Consider the following 17,875-nt stretch of genomic DNA (forward strand, 5'->3'; position numbering starts at 1 on the left):
TTGATGTAATTATATCAATAGATAGATATTCACGTGAGTGTCCATCGAATTTTAGAAGGATGATATCATTAATTTCTCCTGCTGTTACATTTCTCGGAGAGATAATAGCTCTTTCACATAACCACTGATAAAATTTGTTGGACAGATTAAAAATGTCAAAGTGTAAAAAAATCTAAGGCCTTCAAGCTTTCAAATGAAGTAGGACCTTGTACATAATTTAGAAACAATCTTAAATGGAAGCACTCACTTTGATTTGGGTGAATCGTGTAAATTCTACCAATGGCTGTATCTATTTTTATTCCTGGCCAACTTGGAACATATTTTCCCCGTCTTTTCTTTAACCAGCCTCTGCTATCATCCTAGGTATAATAAGAAGGAACTTCATGAAAGAATCGTGTTTTCGCAAAATCATCATGTGAACACAGTTCAAAAAATGCAGTTAGTGTCGTTTTTCTTGGATTTTCAATAACTTGATGAAGATTATTAGCATTAAAGAAAACACGCTGTCCATTTTCTAGATGAACAGCCAAGTGCTGAACTGTCGGATCTCTATCATGGATTTCAAAATTGAAAATTCTCCAAAACGCTTCAGAAGTACATATGTATTGACCATTCAAATAATTTGTAATCTCATCGTTTTCACGATTAACAGAAAAAGTAGCTCTATCTGATCCTATATTAATATATTTACATATGTATTTTATCGCTTTAACCGAATGACAGTATTCTACGTTAATATGCGCATTAAAGTACCTAGATAGCACTGGACAATACGGTACAACCCAACGGTTGTCAACCACGATTTCTGTTTGACCACGAACTTTTAATATTGCAGTATAACCTCTATCATCTGGTGATCTCCGTCGTTAAGTCGGATAACCATCATCTTCAGTTTGAGTATCCTTGACCATTTTGTGAGGGTATTTCTTACTACATTTTCCATTATTCATACATGGCGATCTAATATTTAACTTGCCGCATGGGCCATGAATCATATTCTTGCATACTATTTCATAAAGTATAGGATCTCTGTCTTTGTTTGGTATCTCGGCAGAAATAATTTTATCAATTTCATCTGGCTGAATTTTCGTTTGTAACCACAAAAGAATGTGGCAGTGTGGCAAACCTCGTTTTTGCCATTCAACACTGTAAACATAACAATTTACATCTCTGAAAATATATTTATTTTTTAATACATGCATAAACTTTTTTAGTTTGGTATAGGTACATATATATATACTTATATACAATATAGGGACAATTGTTTTTAATTTTTTATGAACTTTTATGAACTTTTTTACTGACAAAAGTGGTACTAAAACCTTCAGCAGAGTGTCGGGTCTCAGCCAAAAAAAATTTCAGCCAAATCGGTTCAGTATTTTTCTCGGTTAGCGCGGTCTAAGAAAAACCCTTACAATTTTATATATAGTATAGATAGATAGATAGATAAAGTCAAATATTTCTTATAATTCTATTAATTATTTATTATTTCAAATAATTGTTGCATACTTTTTTTTAAAAAGTTACGAAAGTTCTAGCCGTAAAGTATACTGTTTCTTAGGAACTCAGATATATAACTTAATGCCTAGTCATATAGCTAATATGCCTTTACCTGCTTTTAAAAAACATATTTTCCATTGGCTCCAATATGAATATAGTGCGGGTAAAATTTAAAATATATAAACCATTAAATTCCTAATTTATAATCCAATATCATATAATATTATTGTATTTTTATTTTATTATGTCTTATATCTCTCATGTTATATTTTAGATATGTAATATTATTTTTTTAAGAATACTGTAAATTCAGATAAACCTAGGCCTCCTCACGAGTTTTCTCAGTGAGGCCCAGTAATCTTTTTGATTTCAAATAAAAATAAAAATAAAAATAATTTTTTTAAAATTAGCTAGAACTTGGCTTGTCATGCTACGACGTGTCTAGATATAACATTCTCTAAGAAGCTAAGATAATCGCGACATGACATTAGTGTCTTATAACTTTTTTTACTATTAACCTTCTATTTTGTCCGTCAATATTGGTAGCCGCGGACCGTAAAAAAATAACCGTGGTCGTGTATTTGACATGTCTGTTGTAATCTATCCGGGAGTTTCGATTTGATGGTTACCAACAAATTGTAAACCCATCGCCGTTCCGATCACGTATTATATTCTGCCGAAAAAACAACGTGTAGAGCAGTGCAGTGTGCCTATATCATATTGTTAACCATATAACCGCGGCGGTGATGATCAATAACAATACTATTTTATTACGCAGGTAGAGGCCCGTAAGTGCGGATCGATGTTTTGTGTCCGCAATGGCCTCCGGTGATGACCTCGCGGTGACTGTAACGAGTGCAGTGCTGTGGACGCGAAACGCGCACCGGTCGGCGATCAGCAGCCACTGACCAGCTGTTGCACGGTCATGGGGGGCGCACGTCCCGTACGGCTGTTGGCGGTGGTGGTCGCGGCGTGGCTGGTCAGGTGTGCGATGTCCGCGGTGCCGGGCGTGGTGCGGTTCTCGGTCATAGCACCGCTGAAGGCGTCCAAGAACGAGGAGTCGCTGGGCGTGATAATGCCGTCCGTGGACCTGGCGACGCAGGCGATCGCTCAGCCGAACGGACCGCTACCGGGCTGGGACATGCAGATCGTCAGCCGCAACAGCAACTGCTCGTCCACCGACGGCCCGCTCGCCGCGTTCGAGTTGCACAAGGAAAGCGGTGAGTACATGAGATTCATCATGGCCCGGGGTTCATGCGCGGTTCGCGTACGTGTAGAATACGCACACTGGTGGTGTAATGCATTGCGCGTGGGTATACGGCCTGTAATGGCCTCTCGATTTTTTTTTCTGGTCATACGCTTACAATACGATTCGTGATAAGCAAGTGTTTACGTGTATGATAGTTCGTATCGTTTAAAATGTTTGCAGCTATAAACAGCGTTAACGAATTTTGATCTATTATTATTTTTTTTAAATAATCAAAAACCAAATACGTTACCTTTTCACCCCGTGTATTAGAAACGATTGTTACGATTGTTTTTACATTTTACATGTTTATTTTTTTATTTCAAAATTAAAAAGCCGTTTAAAAAAACCGGTACACCGGTACAAGTCTGTTACGGTGCATAACAATATACCATGTACAAAAAGGCTTTTTTCAAAGCCACCAATTAATATATTATTCGGCGAATCAAAACACAGCGCGCAGTGCTGTGTACCAACAAACAAGGAGACGGGAGACCCAAAAATGCAGCTTACCGGCCATTATTTTGTGATAGGACTACTCCGAAGACGATACCGGGAGAAAAGTAAGATCCGGTTAGTTCGAACAAGACCAATTGTTCAACTTCGTGCCAGAAATATCAGCGGAGTAATACACAGATACGTCGAGAAACAAAAATACACAGGAAATTGCCGTCCACAATAGTGTTTACTAGTCGGAAACGCACAGGTGTAAGAGACTATGGTGCATCTCGACAAAATATAATATTGTTCTCTTCGATCAAACTTTTACAATCAATAGCATTTTATAAGAACTGAAAATGACGACAACGACGTCGATTGGCAAAAAATAGTGATGAGGAGGACAGTGGACGAGAACGGTGACCGGTGAATTTACGTTAACGATCGGCGACGAGCGCCCACGTGTTTGTTTACCATTTCTAACTGAATTCATCCCGCAAACCTCAATATGGGTAAAACACGATTGCATACTGTCGTTATCGGTGATACCTTTTTAAACTACACGATTCCATAAAATGTTACCTGATTTTTAACCACACTATTACTTACGAACTTTTAAACGTTGATGCCAATTTTCATACTGATATTGGTGTATACTACATGCCTATACAAGGCTGTATCTAGAAATTTTTTTCGGGGGGGGGGAGGGGTGGTTAGAGGAGGTTATACATGTTCCAAAACATGTATAATGTAATTTTATTGAATTTAAATTTTGGCTTTTGATATTTGGTCAAAAATGAGACATATTAGTAGGGACCGGATTTATATGGATTTATATGCAAATGCATATATGTATTGGAATAAGCTTTTTGAAATCTGATGAGCATTGTCCCCGATTTAGATCTTTCTTATTAAAATAACACTAATTCTATTATGCATATTTTGCACATTTCAACGTTTTTAACTATTAAATGCATATTCAATGCATATTTGTAGTTTTATAGTGCATATTATTATTAAAAGCACATATATTCGTTTTCGTCGTATTTTCATGTTCACAGCCACATAATATCGATAAAATTGCAACCGGTCGTTATTTCCAAAGATAAGATTACATACTCATATCTCATATTATAGTCATATACAATATATATATCGACTTGACGACAAAATATTTTAAAAGCTTTTTTATACTTTTTTTAATACCGTATTAATTAATACTTATTTTTATATTTATAATACATTTCAAATATTTGTACATAATTTTAAACAAAATTTTAAGTGAATATTTAAGTACATATTTAAAAATAGATACATATTTTATAGCATATTACAGCATTTTTTGTGCATATAAATCCTGTCCCTACTTATTAGTCTTCATTTATTAAAATATAATAAAATCAAATAAACAAAATTACTTTGACATCTTATCACGTTAGATTTTTATATTCTATGCGTGTTTGTTAAAAGCCTGTGATTATTATTTTTACACGCTATAAAAATATCTAAAAACAGTCAATGATTAATTGGAGTTTAAGTCATTTTTACCAACAAATTATTTTAAATACTTGTAAAATATTGAAGAAATTTCGGAGGGGGGTCCAGAAACCTTGGACCCCTCCCAGATACGGTCTTGTACATATACTTACTATAGCTTTAAAAGTTAATAAATAATTTGTGTTTTGTTATTTTTACTACCTATGTTTATTGTTAATGATAACAAATATATCAGATATAACGAAATTTCGTTATTTCCGTTATATTATACGGTATTTTCCGAGTTTCAGTAAAAGTAGTAGGTTATAGATGTTAAGGAATCTAAATTTAAGCATTTTCAAGTAATTTATGAACAATAATTTCATTTAAATAAAAACTATAGATTTTATTTATTTATTAATTACTTTTAATTAGTTTTCCTCATTTTATTTATTATTTTATTATTAATTTTTTTTATGAACCATTATAGAGCTGTTATATTTATTGTTTATGTTTTTTTGTTGATTTTTTTGATTTTTGATTTTTTTTTAATCTTTAAATATTTTTACTATTATTAGTTAAATTAGCAAATTTGACAACGTTGCATACAATTTCATACGTAATCGTGTTTATTTATTTTTCTTACCCACCTTTATCTACAAACGCACGCAATCATGTTGCCAAAAAGGACAAATGTACGCAATCGTGTTCTACTTCTCAATATGGCCAACGTGATCACCGTCGATGCGACAACCAATTACTAGTGGTTTTCGGTATTGTAGACTGACCTATCATATCATACACCCGGCTGATGTTTAATATAAAATGGCTCTTTTCCTGGTCATCACCTTAAGACACCCTACCTCCGTTTATTTGTTCGTTGAGGCCTCGAGTCGGTTAATATTTGGTCGACACTTATTCGAGTATCTCAACCACTTCTCACGACTCTATACATATAAATATTTATATGTATTGATAGTATAAGTTGTAAACTAATGGTCTCGGATCTCCACTCGCCTTAACCACTTATTTAAGCATCGTCGAAGCGAAACCGCGTCCTATCCCTAAATATTAGTAAATAAATATGTATAATATAATATAAAAAAGTGATTGGTATTTAAAATAGGTTATTTTGTTTCACGAAACGGTATAGTCCATTCAAACTATTTTGTATCAAGTCACTACATGTAGTGACAACATGTATTGCAATTGTCTTAAATTTGATTTTATTGATTTTAAATTCAGATATTTATTTTGTTAGCTAGTCTTATTGCTCAAAACTATAAAAAAGAGGAGAGTAGAAACTAACCCCATTGAACCAATATTATACAGAAATATGTAACAAGAATGTAATTATTTTATAGGAAACCCAATGTCTATAGATGATGATCGACAATAGTGTAAAATATCTTGTATATTTTATTCAAGTAACGGTGATTTCGATTAACGATTTGTAAATTTTCGCTAAAAACATGTTACTATAATATAAGTTTATACATTTTTACAAAATAACAATTCATTATTGTAAAATTTTAATATTTTACACCTATCATAATTTGTAAGAAAAAATACGTGTGATCTTAAAAAAAACAACTTTTTTAATATTTGAAAAGTTGAAATTGGTGATTAAAACTGTATATCAAACAAAAACAGACATCAATAATACCCAAAAAAGATCCCCCTCTTCCAAAATCGATATACTTTTCATAACAACCGAAGCAAGGTCTGTTGCTATAGATATTATATTGCATGTGATATGACTTTGAAGTCTAAATTGAAAGTTGTAATTTCATGAGTTTAAAGCGAAGACATTTTCAGTCATATATGTTGGCGGAAATATGTATAATTCTAGCATTTTATATAATGACTAGGTTAGTTATGTAATACCTAACCTATTTTTAAAGCCGTTTATAATATTAATATTTTTACAAACAATTTTTTAGGTATTTTATATAATTATTAGGCATTTTATTTAATGTCGAACAAAATATTGGCAACTATGCAGAATAGGAAAATCCATTTAATTTTTATCATAATGGTATTAAACAATTATATCAAAGATAATTTATTTTATCAGTACAAAGATATATTTATTAAGAAATACTAATTATTACAGAATACATGCATATGTAAATATTAATCATATCAATTTTGTTATAACAGAGATTTTAATTGTTTTTATTTAGTTTGTCATTTATTTTTAATGTTGTTGTTGCTGAAACAAAATATATTTAATTTTGAGTATATAATTATTGTAAAAATTTATATTTTTATATATTAACAAGATAAATTAATTTATTATTATTATTAATGACCAGAAAAACATATTTTAACCAATAGTTAAATAATTTTTTTTTTTTTGGTTTTCAATTCAGCGTTAAACAAATTTTTTATGAATTGATAATATCATTTATCAGTTAAAAATACCCTGTTTTTCATATCATATTTTGGCTTTAATAACTCAAATTTGAAAAGATGTTTCATATCTCGCGATTGATTATTCACATGACATTTTATAGAAGACTGAAATGTGAAAATTACAAATAAATAATTTATACCTGTAAATAACTATCGAAATTATATTTTAAAAGCTGTAACCCATCATAACTTTTAGATATTATATTATCAATGTCCATAAAATGGATTTAATACATTATCTAGGTATATATTTTTAGGAATTTCATATAATGCCTAGATCGTTTAAAATTCTAGTCATTGTATAAAATACCATAATTAACACATTTTAGTCAATTTATATATATTTATATATACATACATATATAAATGTTTTCGTGGTGATGAAATATTTTTGAATAAATTTTTTAATGTTGATCAACTGAAAAATGGGAAAATAACATTATTCTTGAATATCCACGTAAAACTAGATTTTGTAGGTCTAAAGCTACGTCCACACCAAACAAACAATTTAAAAACGTTTGTCAAACGTTCGCGGTACATCAAAAAATATCTAGCAAACGGTCGACGAATATTTTTTCGAACGTTTGTTTGATGTAGACACGTTTTCAAATCAATTTTTTTGTCAATAATTCAAACAAAAATGTTCGCTCACTAGGCGAACATCTTGAATGTTTGTTTGTACTTGTATACCGATGTACCTCTATATAAATAATTATAAATTTAGTTAAGTTATTATTAAGTAATTCATTAAAAAATTATATGAATCATATCATCAGTAGAGAAAAGTTGTCAAGTTATTGCTAAACGCACTGATACAAAAATACTTTCACGAAAATTTGTGTTTTGTTTTGTGACTTGTAGGCCAATTAAATTAATTCAAAATTCAAAATCACAACTTGACATTCTGGTAAAATTACTTAATAAATTATCATCATGTAAATCTAAAATGAAATTTTCATCACTGTAAGTCTTTCTTCACTGAAAAAACTGTCTTTCCCACCACCTTTTTTTTTTTAATTTTTTTTTTATGTTTTATTACGCATTAACAAAATTAGTAGCGTCTATGCAATATGTAATTTCTTCAAGATTTGACATGATCACAACTGTTGGTAAACTTATAGCGAACAACTGAATTATGAATAAACTTTCGTTGTACTTATAAAATGTTTGACAAACGTTTAACAAACAATGTTTCCCCAAACGTTTGTTAGGTGTGGACGCAGCTTAATGGAGGAAGTATTGATGTTCACGTAATTGTATATATTTTACAAAGAATAAAAGACATGAGCTAATTTTATAATTATTAAATAATAGCTGTATCACAAATGATATGTGGCATTTTAGTATGCCGGGAATTAAATATTTACTCGATTCTACGAATCTATGGTATTTGTACATGCATATTAAATTGTGCTTCCAATATATAATTATTTTGACCCATTTTAGTTTAAAATTATTAAATCACATTTTCGTGTAAAATAGCTATGTTTTAATTGTATTAAATAACTAAGATTTTAAGTTTGAAAACTGATAATTATTAGATATGGATTTATATTAATTGAATAGGTATGTAACAGATATTCTACGCGAATATATTTTTATAACATCCATTTTATTGTTTGCAAAGAATATACTTCAGTATTTCTGTTTATGAGATTATTATTAATGCTTAAAAGTATTGAAAGCACTACAAATACAATTATCTTTGAATTTATTTTTTATTTTTTATATTGTTCGTATTATTACATTTTATTCTAAAAATATACAGACTTATAATCATTTGAAATGTATTGTTATACATCTACAGATTTATACTCTCAAAGATTATAAAACGTTATATTGTAACACTATTTTGGTATTAAATAATATGCAAATAATATTTTGTAGTGGTAGTTGTAGATTTTTCTTTTTTAAATGTTTAACACATCACCATGTGTACAAATATAAATTATGAACAGTATGTTATCCACGAGTTTTTTCCTTTTTAAAATAACAAATAAATAAAATATGGTGGCAAGAAAAATCACATATTTTTGTGAAAAAGTTTATAAAAAAATGTCATAACTTATACTTACTGTTGGTTTATGTAAAGAGTATATTTTAGTTTTATTTTATGATTTTATTTATTACGTATAAATCCTTTTTTCTGTATTTCGATTTATTTTATTTAAACGTTACACTTAAAAGGAAATTTAACTATATTTATTATTTGAAAATATTGCTATAAATCATTTTAATGAGATTATTATATTTGATTTTTTTTCAACATTTATTTATATTTGATTTTTAGAAAAGTCGTATATTATTACAAATGTTGATTATATTTTTTTTTTATTTTTAATCTATTTTTATTGGAAGTTTATAATAAAAAAATATATTTAAAACAGATCATTATGTTTTTAGTATAAGAATATAAAACTATTTTACTTTATGGTACATTTTATTTATAAAAAGTATATTTGAAATTTGGCCATTACGCATATTTTGTATACATACACATATATGTATATATATATATGTGTGTGTGTGTGTATCTATGTAATTTGTAAATAAACTTATTACGTCCGTTTTCTATTTTTTTTTTCGTTTAAAAACATAGAAAAAGTCTTAAACTCATCATACTGATTTCTTTTTTTTTAATGATTTTAGATATTCTTAAGCTTTTAGAAGATTTTGTAAATAAATTAATATGAACTATTATAGTATGAGATTAAGTGAAAATTATGTTACTTGTTTGATGTCTTGTAGATACTATATTTCTACTGAGATACAAAAAAAAAAAAAAAAACCAGTAGTTACATAACTAAAAACAAATTTTACACTATCTTGATTAGATGTTTGGAAATACTTAGAAACAGAAAATTAATATATATTATGAAAAATAAATTGAAAATTCTTCAATGAAAATAGATCTTTGATGTTTCGTTTTTTTATTTTTTAATCTGATTCCAACCATGAAAATTATTTTTCATTAAATGATTTACTCGAGATTTTAAAATTTAACTTAAATTCAATAACAAACATTTTGCTTGTAAAAAAAATAATCTTATTATTTTGTAGTACAAATTTATTAAACTATGTTGCTGTTATTATTAGTTATAATTGTTTATAGTATCGTTATTAAATACTGAAGAACACAAGTGTTTCTTTAGACTGTATTAGACACAAACCGTAAGTTTTTACTAACTAACCAAAATATTTTATTTAATTTTTTAATTTTGCGTTCATTAAATTGTTATAACGTGATATTTATTATTATCTGTTGTCTATGTGAAATATTTCATATTTAGAATATTAAAATATTTTATCTGTGATCATCATGTATGTTTCATTCATGGTATATTGCTTATAGTTTTTATTCTAGTCATGTTCTTTATTTCAGTCACTATTGACGACAATTCTCTAAATATATTCAGTTTTATATTAATGCATAGTAATATACAGGTTAAAATCTAAAATCCAACCTATATATTATTTTAAAACATTATTTTATAAATAGAAATTATAAATTATAAAATTATAATTAATATACTCGTAAACTATCAAACAATTATAATACACTTATCAAAGTTCTTGAGGTCTAAAAAATTTACGAAATCATTTCATAATTAAAAAGAAAATAATATTTTATTTAATAAAAAAATAAAAATAAAATAAAAATTAAAATTAAAAATTATTAAATGTTTAATATTCGTAAATTAATATTTAGATAAATAAACAAATAGTTTAAAAAGTAGTAATAAATATATAATAAATAAATTATATAATATTAATTAATTAAATTAATATTTAGCCTGAAGTATTATTATAGTTGTAAAGTGCGACGGATGAAAATTCATTGTCAGGTAGATACAAGATTAATAAAATCGTGACACTATTATTGATGATTTGTACATACCTGACAATGGTTTTTTAATTTGAAACCAGTCGTACTTTACAAATATAATAATAATCCAGGCCAAGTATTTATTTATTTTTATAATTAAACTATTTGTTTATTTGTTTACATATTAATAATTTATTATTTGTAAGTATAATAATTGTGTGTGTTGGAATTGAGGCCTAAAAACTGATAACACCCAGTATTCCGATTTTCTATACGTTCTACGCTCGTACAATAGGTTCCAAGAGCTACTAAAATTATTGTCAACCTGGTAAATATTTAAAAATTATTAATATCTTTATAATTTGTTTTAATAAAAGATATAAAGTGTTTATTACTAGTTGAAATTGAATATTATTTCGTTTCTAAAATTTTCTCAGTTCTATTGTTATGCAGTGAAAAATAAAATTACCGAAAAAAATCTGAGGGAAAAATACTTTTCAAAACAACCATCCGTGTTCAATTTTAATCTAAAAATCTACATTCCTAGACTTTTGATAAAAATTTACCACTCAAATTTATTGATCATAAAAAAAGATTTATATATATACATTTTGATTTTTTTTTCTGTAATGAAATTTTGATTTGTCTGTACTCTTAAACGTTAAAGTAGAAAAAATTGATTTTAAATCACACACAAGTTATTAATTTAATTTTATTATTGATCATTTTAATAATTATCTCTTTTCTTGAAAATTGAGTTATTGCCTTTTTGCTTTATAATTATATTATGACCTACTTATATTATAAAAATAGTTTTAAAACGGAAACGTTCAAATATTATCAGAAATTTAAAAGTTCACTTTTTTATTTTAGAAACTCAATGTAAAGATTAATAATCAATCATTGACGGATATATAATTGATATTATAAACTCTTTTAAGGACGTTAAAAGTGTAAATATATACTTTTATTTTATCTTATTTTGGCTTATTGACTATATTTGATATATTTATTCAGATATATGAGTATAACATTATTTATATGACTTTTTTATTTTTATGATTATTAAAAACATTATATTAATTTAAATTAACCCTTTTTATTTGTTTAACTAAATAATGATCATGAATCTTATCGACAATTATTTTCCACTTTATTTAATTCGCCCTTGGCTTTTTTATAGGGCTTTACTTTTCGGACAGTTATGCTTTACTTTAACATGTCATGTTTCTATAAAAGACAAAAATAAAATAAATTATTTTTTACTTACCTATAAAGACACCTATTTATGTTAAAATATGTTTATTCGACAATATTTATCATTTTTTAGAAAAGTTACTTTTTCTTTTCTTTTTTCTGAAAATCTATCTATGAATTGTTTGTGTTTAATATGTTTAAATTAATAACTATTCTACACCATTTATTTAAAAAAATGAATAATTTCGATAATACTTCATAATGAAATGAACCTTAATGTAAAATGTTAAAGTTTAATAGTAGTATCTATGAGAAAATATAATATAACTTAATGTGAGTGATTCATTTTTATCTTAGATTTTACTAAAAATTATATTAGCAATTCAATTTTTCTAAATTTTTTTTCAAATGTATGGTATTAGGAAGTTATTCTAAATGCATCTTTTAAATGTTGATATATTTTACCGACTAAATAAATAAACATCAATTTTACACATTACATTTTTTAATTGGTTATATAATATTATTTGGTTTATACAAGATAGAGTTTACATTCTAAATTTTAAAATGAACGATGATACAAAATCTATTATAATATTATGTAATATACAACGTAAATACTATGTATATTGGACTATAAAATACAGTTATACCATCTGGTGCAATAAATATTGATATTTAAATAGACAGTTTATACATAGAAATAAATAAATAAACAAAAGCCTGGTGTTATTATATTTATACTATATTTAACATATGTATATACAGCCAATATATTAGTATAGAGTCGGGATTTTATTGATTTTATACATACTTGATGATGGATTTTTAATTAGAAACTTGTCGTACATTACAAATACAGTCAAGTCGCGATAACTCGAAAAACTTGACATTTCGATTTTTTCTAATTCCCCTAGAAATTCTCATAATACTTAGAATATTATAAGTCTTGTTAACTCGTGTATAAAATTTTGATAAATGGCTTAGTCGAAGTATATTATTATATCCTGTCATATCTGTACTGTATAATATACGAGTAGATAGAAACTGATTATTAGCATACGCACAATAACAGTAAGTATGAATTTGTTATTACGTATAGTAATGTACAATCAAATACAATTGTCGACTGTTTCAAAAAAGCTGGTTTCTATTTTAATGAAGAGCAATGTGAAGGTGATGTATGTTTAGAAAATAATAATATTGGCGGATATGATTGGTAAATTGTAGCAAATATACTTAATATCGATCAAACGACTACATTTCTATTGTATGCTACAATTGTTGATTCTTTGATGTTTCTTTTAACATTTTTGATGTTGTATTCAGTGGATTATTATATACTTGTTTAGTATAGTATAAATTATATATATTTTTACTGATAACGGAATCATGGGTATAAAATGTATATCGTAAAATGTGTAATATATATATCAAATAATGATTACGATGAACCAAACAGTGTCATCATTACAAATTGTTAGGCAATTTGTTTAATCTGTCGAAGACGTGAATACTATTATATTTGAAGCCATAGGCAAATTAGAAGATTTTGTGTTACCATTTATGTACAAAACATTTTTATAGTAAATTTTTAAAATTATATTTCATTTTATAACTCAAAGTTTTGATTTAATTTTGATAAATTCGAGTTAGGTATCTCGAAGTAAATTTTTATCCTCCTTTATCTTCGAGTTATCACGATTCGACTGTATAATGATACTCAAGGCTAAGCATATTTTTATTACTATTAATAAGCTATTTATTTATATATTAATTTACAAGCTTTATTTTATTATTTTATGAAATAAATATTATTGAGTATATTATATACACAATTATATACCTATATTTAAAAACTGGAACTAAGTCGATTATATTTGGTGACGCTTTTTAGATAGTATTACTCGACGGGATGCTTCCATTCAGATTAAATAATCGTGGTAAATTTATGTTATTTTTTTGAATAATATAGAACAAAATGCTCTGAAGAGGTGCTTTAATATTTTTAATAGTAAAAATTGATTTAAGTTTTTTCCTTGTTGTTACTAATACTTAGGTATCATGCATATAGTATGTAATATGTGGTCTTAGACGTTTTATTATATTAATCTACATTTTATTTTCTAAGTGAGTGAGTCAAATAAAACAAAAATTAATTATTAAACCATAAATAATTTAATAGTAAATTAATAATTACGGGAAAAAAATATACATCTATATGAACATTTTAATTATATTTTTCTGTAAAATTAAATTTTTTTGTTTACACATAACTTATAGCGAATAAACACTTTCATATTAAGTTGATTTTCTGTATTTTTAATTACGTTCTGACATGATTAAATGAAAATTTAAGTATGCTTGTTGCTTTATAGTATACTATGTATTGTATTAATTTAACGGAAACATTTTAATTTTTGTTTTTTGTAATTATATCTTGATATTCATTTTACTCTGAAAAGTTTAAGTGGTTTCGGATAGATAAATTATATTATACTTAATATAGTGTTTCTTGTATTTGTTTTTTATACATATTCCTATATTACAATAACATATGTAAAAAAAAATAGTTACACCAACTGTCAAGATACATAGACTGCAGGGTGTTCAACACTTGTTTTTCTTCACTCACCTTTCACTTTACTAGTTTAGTGTGGAATTATTAGTTTAAATTTGAAAGCAACGATAAATCTTGCCTTTCATAAATAATTATAATATCACAGTTAGAATATTACTATACACTTAATAACATTTATATCTTTACTTTTATTTTGGCTGTATTTTTGAAATCTATCTACTGAAATAAATTTGAAATTTGATCTCTCTAAAATATTACTGATGTAAATTTATAATATATAGAAAAAGAAAACTTATCGAAACTTCTAACAAGTAACTTGAACTTATAATAATAATACCTTACTCCTTAAAAATATCATTGAAAAAAAATAGTCAACAGATATATCATTCTAAGACCAATAGTTTTCTATTACCACTCGGAATCTAGTTTACAACATAAATTCTTTAAGTATAAAGTTTATTTCAAAATATAATGTTTTTTTGATTGAAATACTTTTAGTTTCTTCTGAAATAAATGTAGAATTGTTTTATTAATTTAAAATTAATTTTATATAAAATTGCCATTATATTATAATTTTTAAAAGTATTTATTGAATGACTTGAAACATAATAAATAGGCATTTTGTTACTTGGTTATTACAAATAGTTTAAGTCTAAACTTATAAAATAAAAAAATATAAGTAAACTGTAGATGGTCCGATGAATTTCATAAGTACCTTTTTTCAACAGTTATAATGTATCTATTAATATATTTTATTTTATAATACTGATAATATTATATGAATATTAGCAAAACTAATGGAAAAAGTCCCCTATAAAATATTTCAGACCGTTTACCGTTTACTTATGTTTTTATTTTATTTTATTAAATTAAGTTTAGGTTTTAACTATTTGTAAAAATTGAGTCATAAAATTCCCATTAATTATATTTTTAGTAATTCAATAAATAATTAAAAAAAATTATTTGAAATTATAATATCGGTAGTATGAGATATTTATGGTTTTTGTTTATACATTTATGAGTTATGATAAGTGAAAAGTTATTATGATAACGGTATGATTGAGAATGATATGAGGGCAGTTGGTGTATTTAGATGCGTAGAGGATTTAGAAAATCGAAACGAGTGAAGGTTTAGGACCAGGGTGGTCGATTCTAAATAGTTGGGAAAAAGGCGAAAGAAAAAAAAGAAGAAGATAATTGAAAAATCAAATAAAGACTTCAAAAAATGTCCACTTAAAGATTTATAAATATGCGTAGAAAAATATCTCTAGTTAAGTGCTTACTTACTATAATTACATAGTTAAAATACTATTTATATAACAAGTTAACTTGTAACTACAATTATAGTTAATAAACTTCATTGACTAAATTAAAATAGAGGTCAACATATGGTGCTTTCTTCAACTATTTCTATCATAATTTGATTATGTATTCGAAGTGAGTTTACCATGTTTGCTACGATATTAAAAAAATTTTGTATTTTATTTTTAGTTATAATTATCAGCATTATAAGTAATTGATAAAAAATAAATATTTTTGTAAGTTAAAAAAAAAATGAATGCTTTTGAGGCGATTCATTTTAATTTTAAAACAATGTTTTGTTGAAAAAAAAAAAGAAAAGTGTATAATTCTTCTTAACTGATGATTACAAATAGTCGGCCACTAACGGATTTCAGTATATAAAAATGAATTTATGAATAATGCAAATGTATAAGTTTTCTAGTGGAACAATAGCAAAGATTCTTATATCATATATAGTAAAAATAAAGTTTATTATTAATATATCAATCTGAATACATTTTTAGTCTAAAATACAATAGCTATATATTTTACCAAATGTACTTTAGTGATACCATATTTATACATTTTTAAAAAGTTATAACCCAATAGTCAAAAATTATGTAAAAATTGTTTGTATGGAATAAAACCTAGTTTTAAATGGGAAAGATCTGTATTCTAAATAGGATAAATGAAATTGAAAATTAATTATTCTCGTATTTTATAATTATAATATAATTGGATAAACCTGCAAAATTTATATTTATAAGTTTAATTTAAGTATGTATATTTAATATTATTATTAATACTTTACATTATTCTTATGATTGTAGTTATCTTAATTTGCAAATATATATTTTAATTATTCATATTTTCATACCATACGATTACAAAACATGTTTTTTATATTTATACATCTGAGTCTATTTCGTTATTTTTGATTGCTATAATATTATACACATTATTGTAAATGGAACTTTTTTGTTCCTATATTAAATAAATAGTAAAGTGGGTAATTGTTAATCACGAATATATCATATGAGCTGTGTTCAATTAAATTAAATATTTTTTAATATATATCAATTTATGAACAGACTATATATTTCCTGAATCAGTTAAATAATTCAATAACTATAAGTACCAATTTTAGCGTATCTTAAGTAAATAAAACACTTTTATTGTAAGCCTATATGTTCATCGAAATCAGAAAAATTCTTAAACAAATAATTTTGATATATATATATAGATATATTACTTGATATATTACTATTTAAGTTATGATTATTGTATTATTACGATGCTACAAACTATTTCGTAATCTTATAACTATTATTCAATTATATTTATGAAGGTTAATAATGATTTAATGAGAGTATATTAATGATTCGAAATCATGTACAATTTCTATTAATAAGTTGTTGATTTTTAAAAGTAATTTAATTTTTAAATCGATGTTAAAAATATTAATTTATTTGACATCAATTTAAAATTCTTAATGGTTCATTAAAAAAAAAATTATTATTTAATATTTTAATTAGAAATTCTTGTAATATTTATTGAAATACTTCATTTAGTAAATCTATTACATTTTTAACATTAAAAATTAAGTTTTTATTTTCTAGTCCTTAAAAAGTTAACTGTCATATTTTATGTATCATTGTTTATTATATTGTTTCATCTATAACAATGACTTTTTTCAGGCATCAGAATGGAATATTTAATTTTTGAATATAAATTTGAGTAATTTAATTATTATGAAGTTAGTCTTAAGTAAATGGATTAAAATAAAACAAATGTACATTTTGGTGGCTCAACAAAAGTATACAGTTACTTTGAATTTTTTTTTAATTCTTATTAGTAGCATTTTACTTTTCACAGAAAACAAGCAATATATTTTGGTTTAATTAGAAAGGTA

At 25.7% G+C, this 17,875-nt stretch overlaps 1 protein-coding gene across 3 annotated transcripts in view; it reads left to right on the top strand.

The window, feature by feature from the left end:
- Window positions 1–17,875, top strand: part of LOC112688059 (atrial natriuretic peptide receptor 1-like) — a 395,288-nt gene that overhangs the window by 69,150 nt on the left and 308,263 nt on the right. Inside the window, exon 2 of one of the 3 annotated variants that reach the window (XM_025561081.1) lies at window positions 2,279–2,720. The exons of the other annotated variants lie outside the window; for them this stretch is intronic. Within the exon in view, the coding sequence (XP_025416866.1) occupies window positions 2,426–2,720 (295 nt within the window). The 5' untranslated portion in view covers window positions 2,279–2,425. The remainder of the gene's footprint in view (window positions 1–2,278; window positions 2,721–17,875) is intronic. 3 annotated transcript variants of the gene reach the window in all.

The sequence above is a fragment of the Sipha flava genome, unplaced genomic scaffold (assembly GCF_003268045.1).
Source record: "Sipha flava isolate LNK unplaced genomic scaffold, YSA_version1 36_pilon_pilon, whole genome shotgun sequence".
Taxonomy (NCBI): domain Eukaryota; kingdom Metazoa; phylum Arthropoda; class Insecta; order Hemiptera; family Aphididae; genus Sipha; species Sipha flava.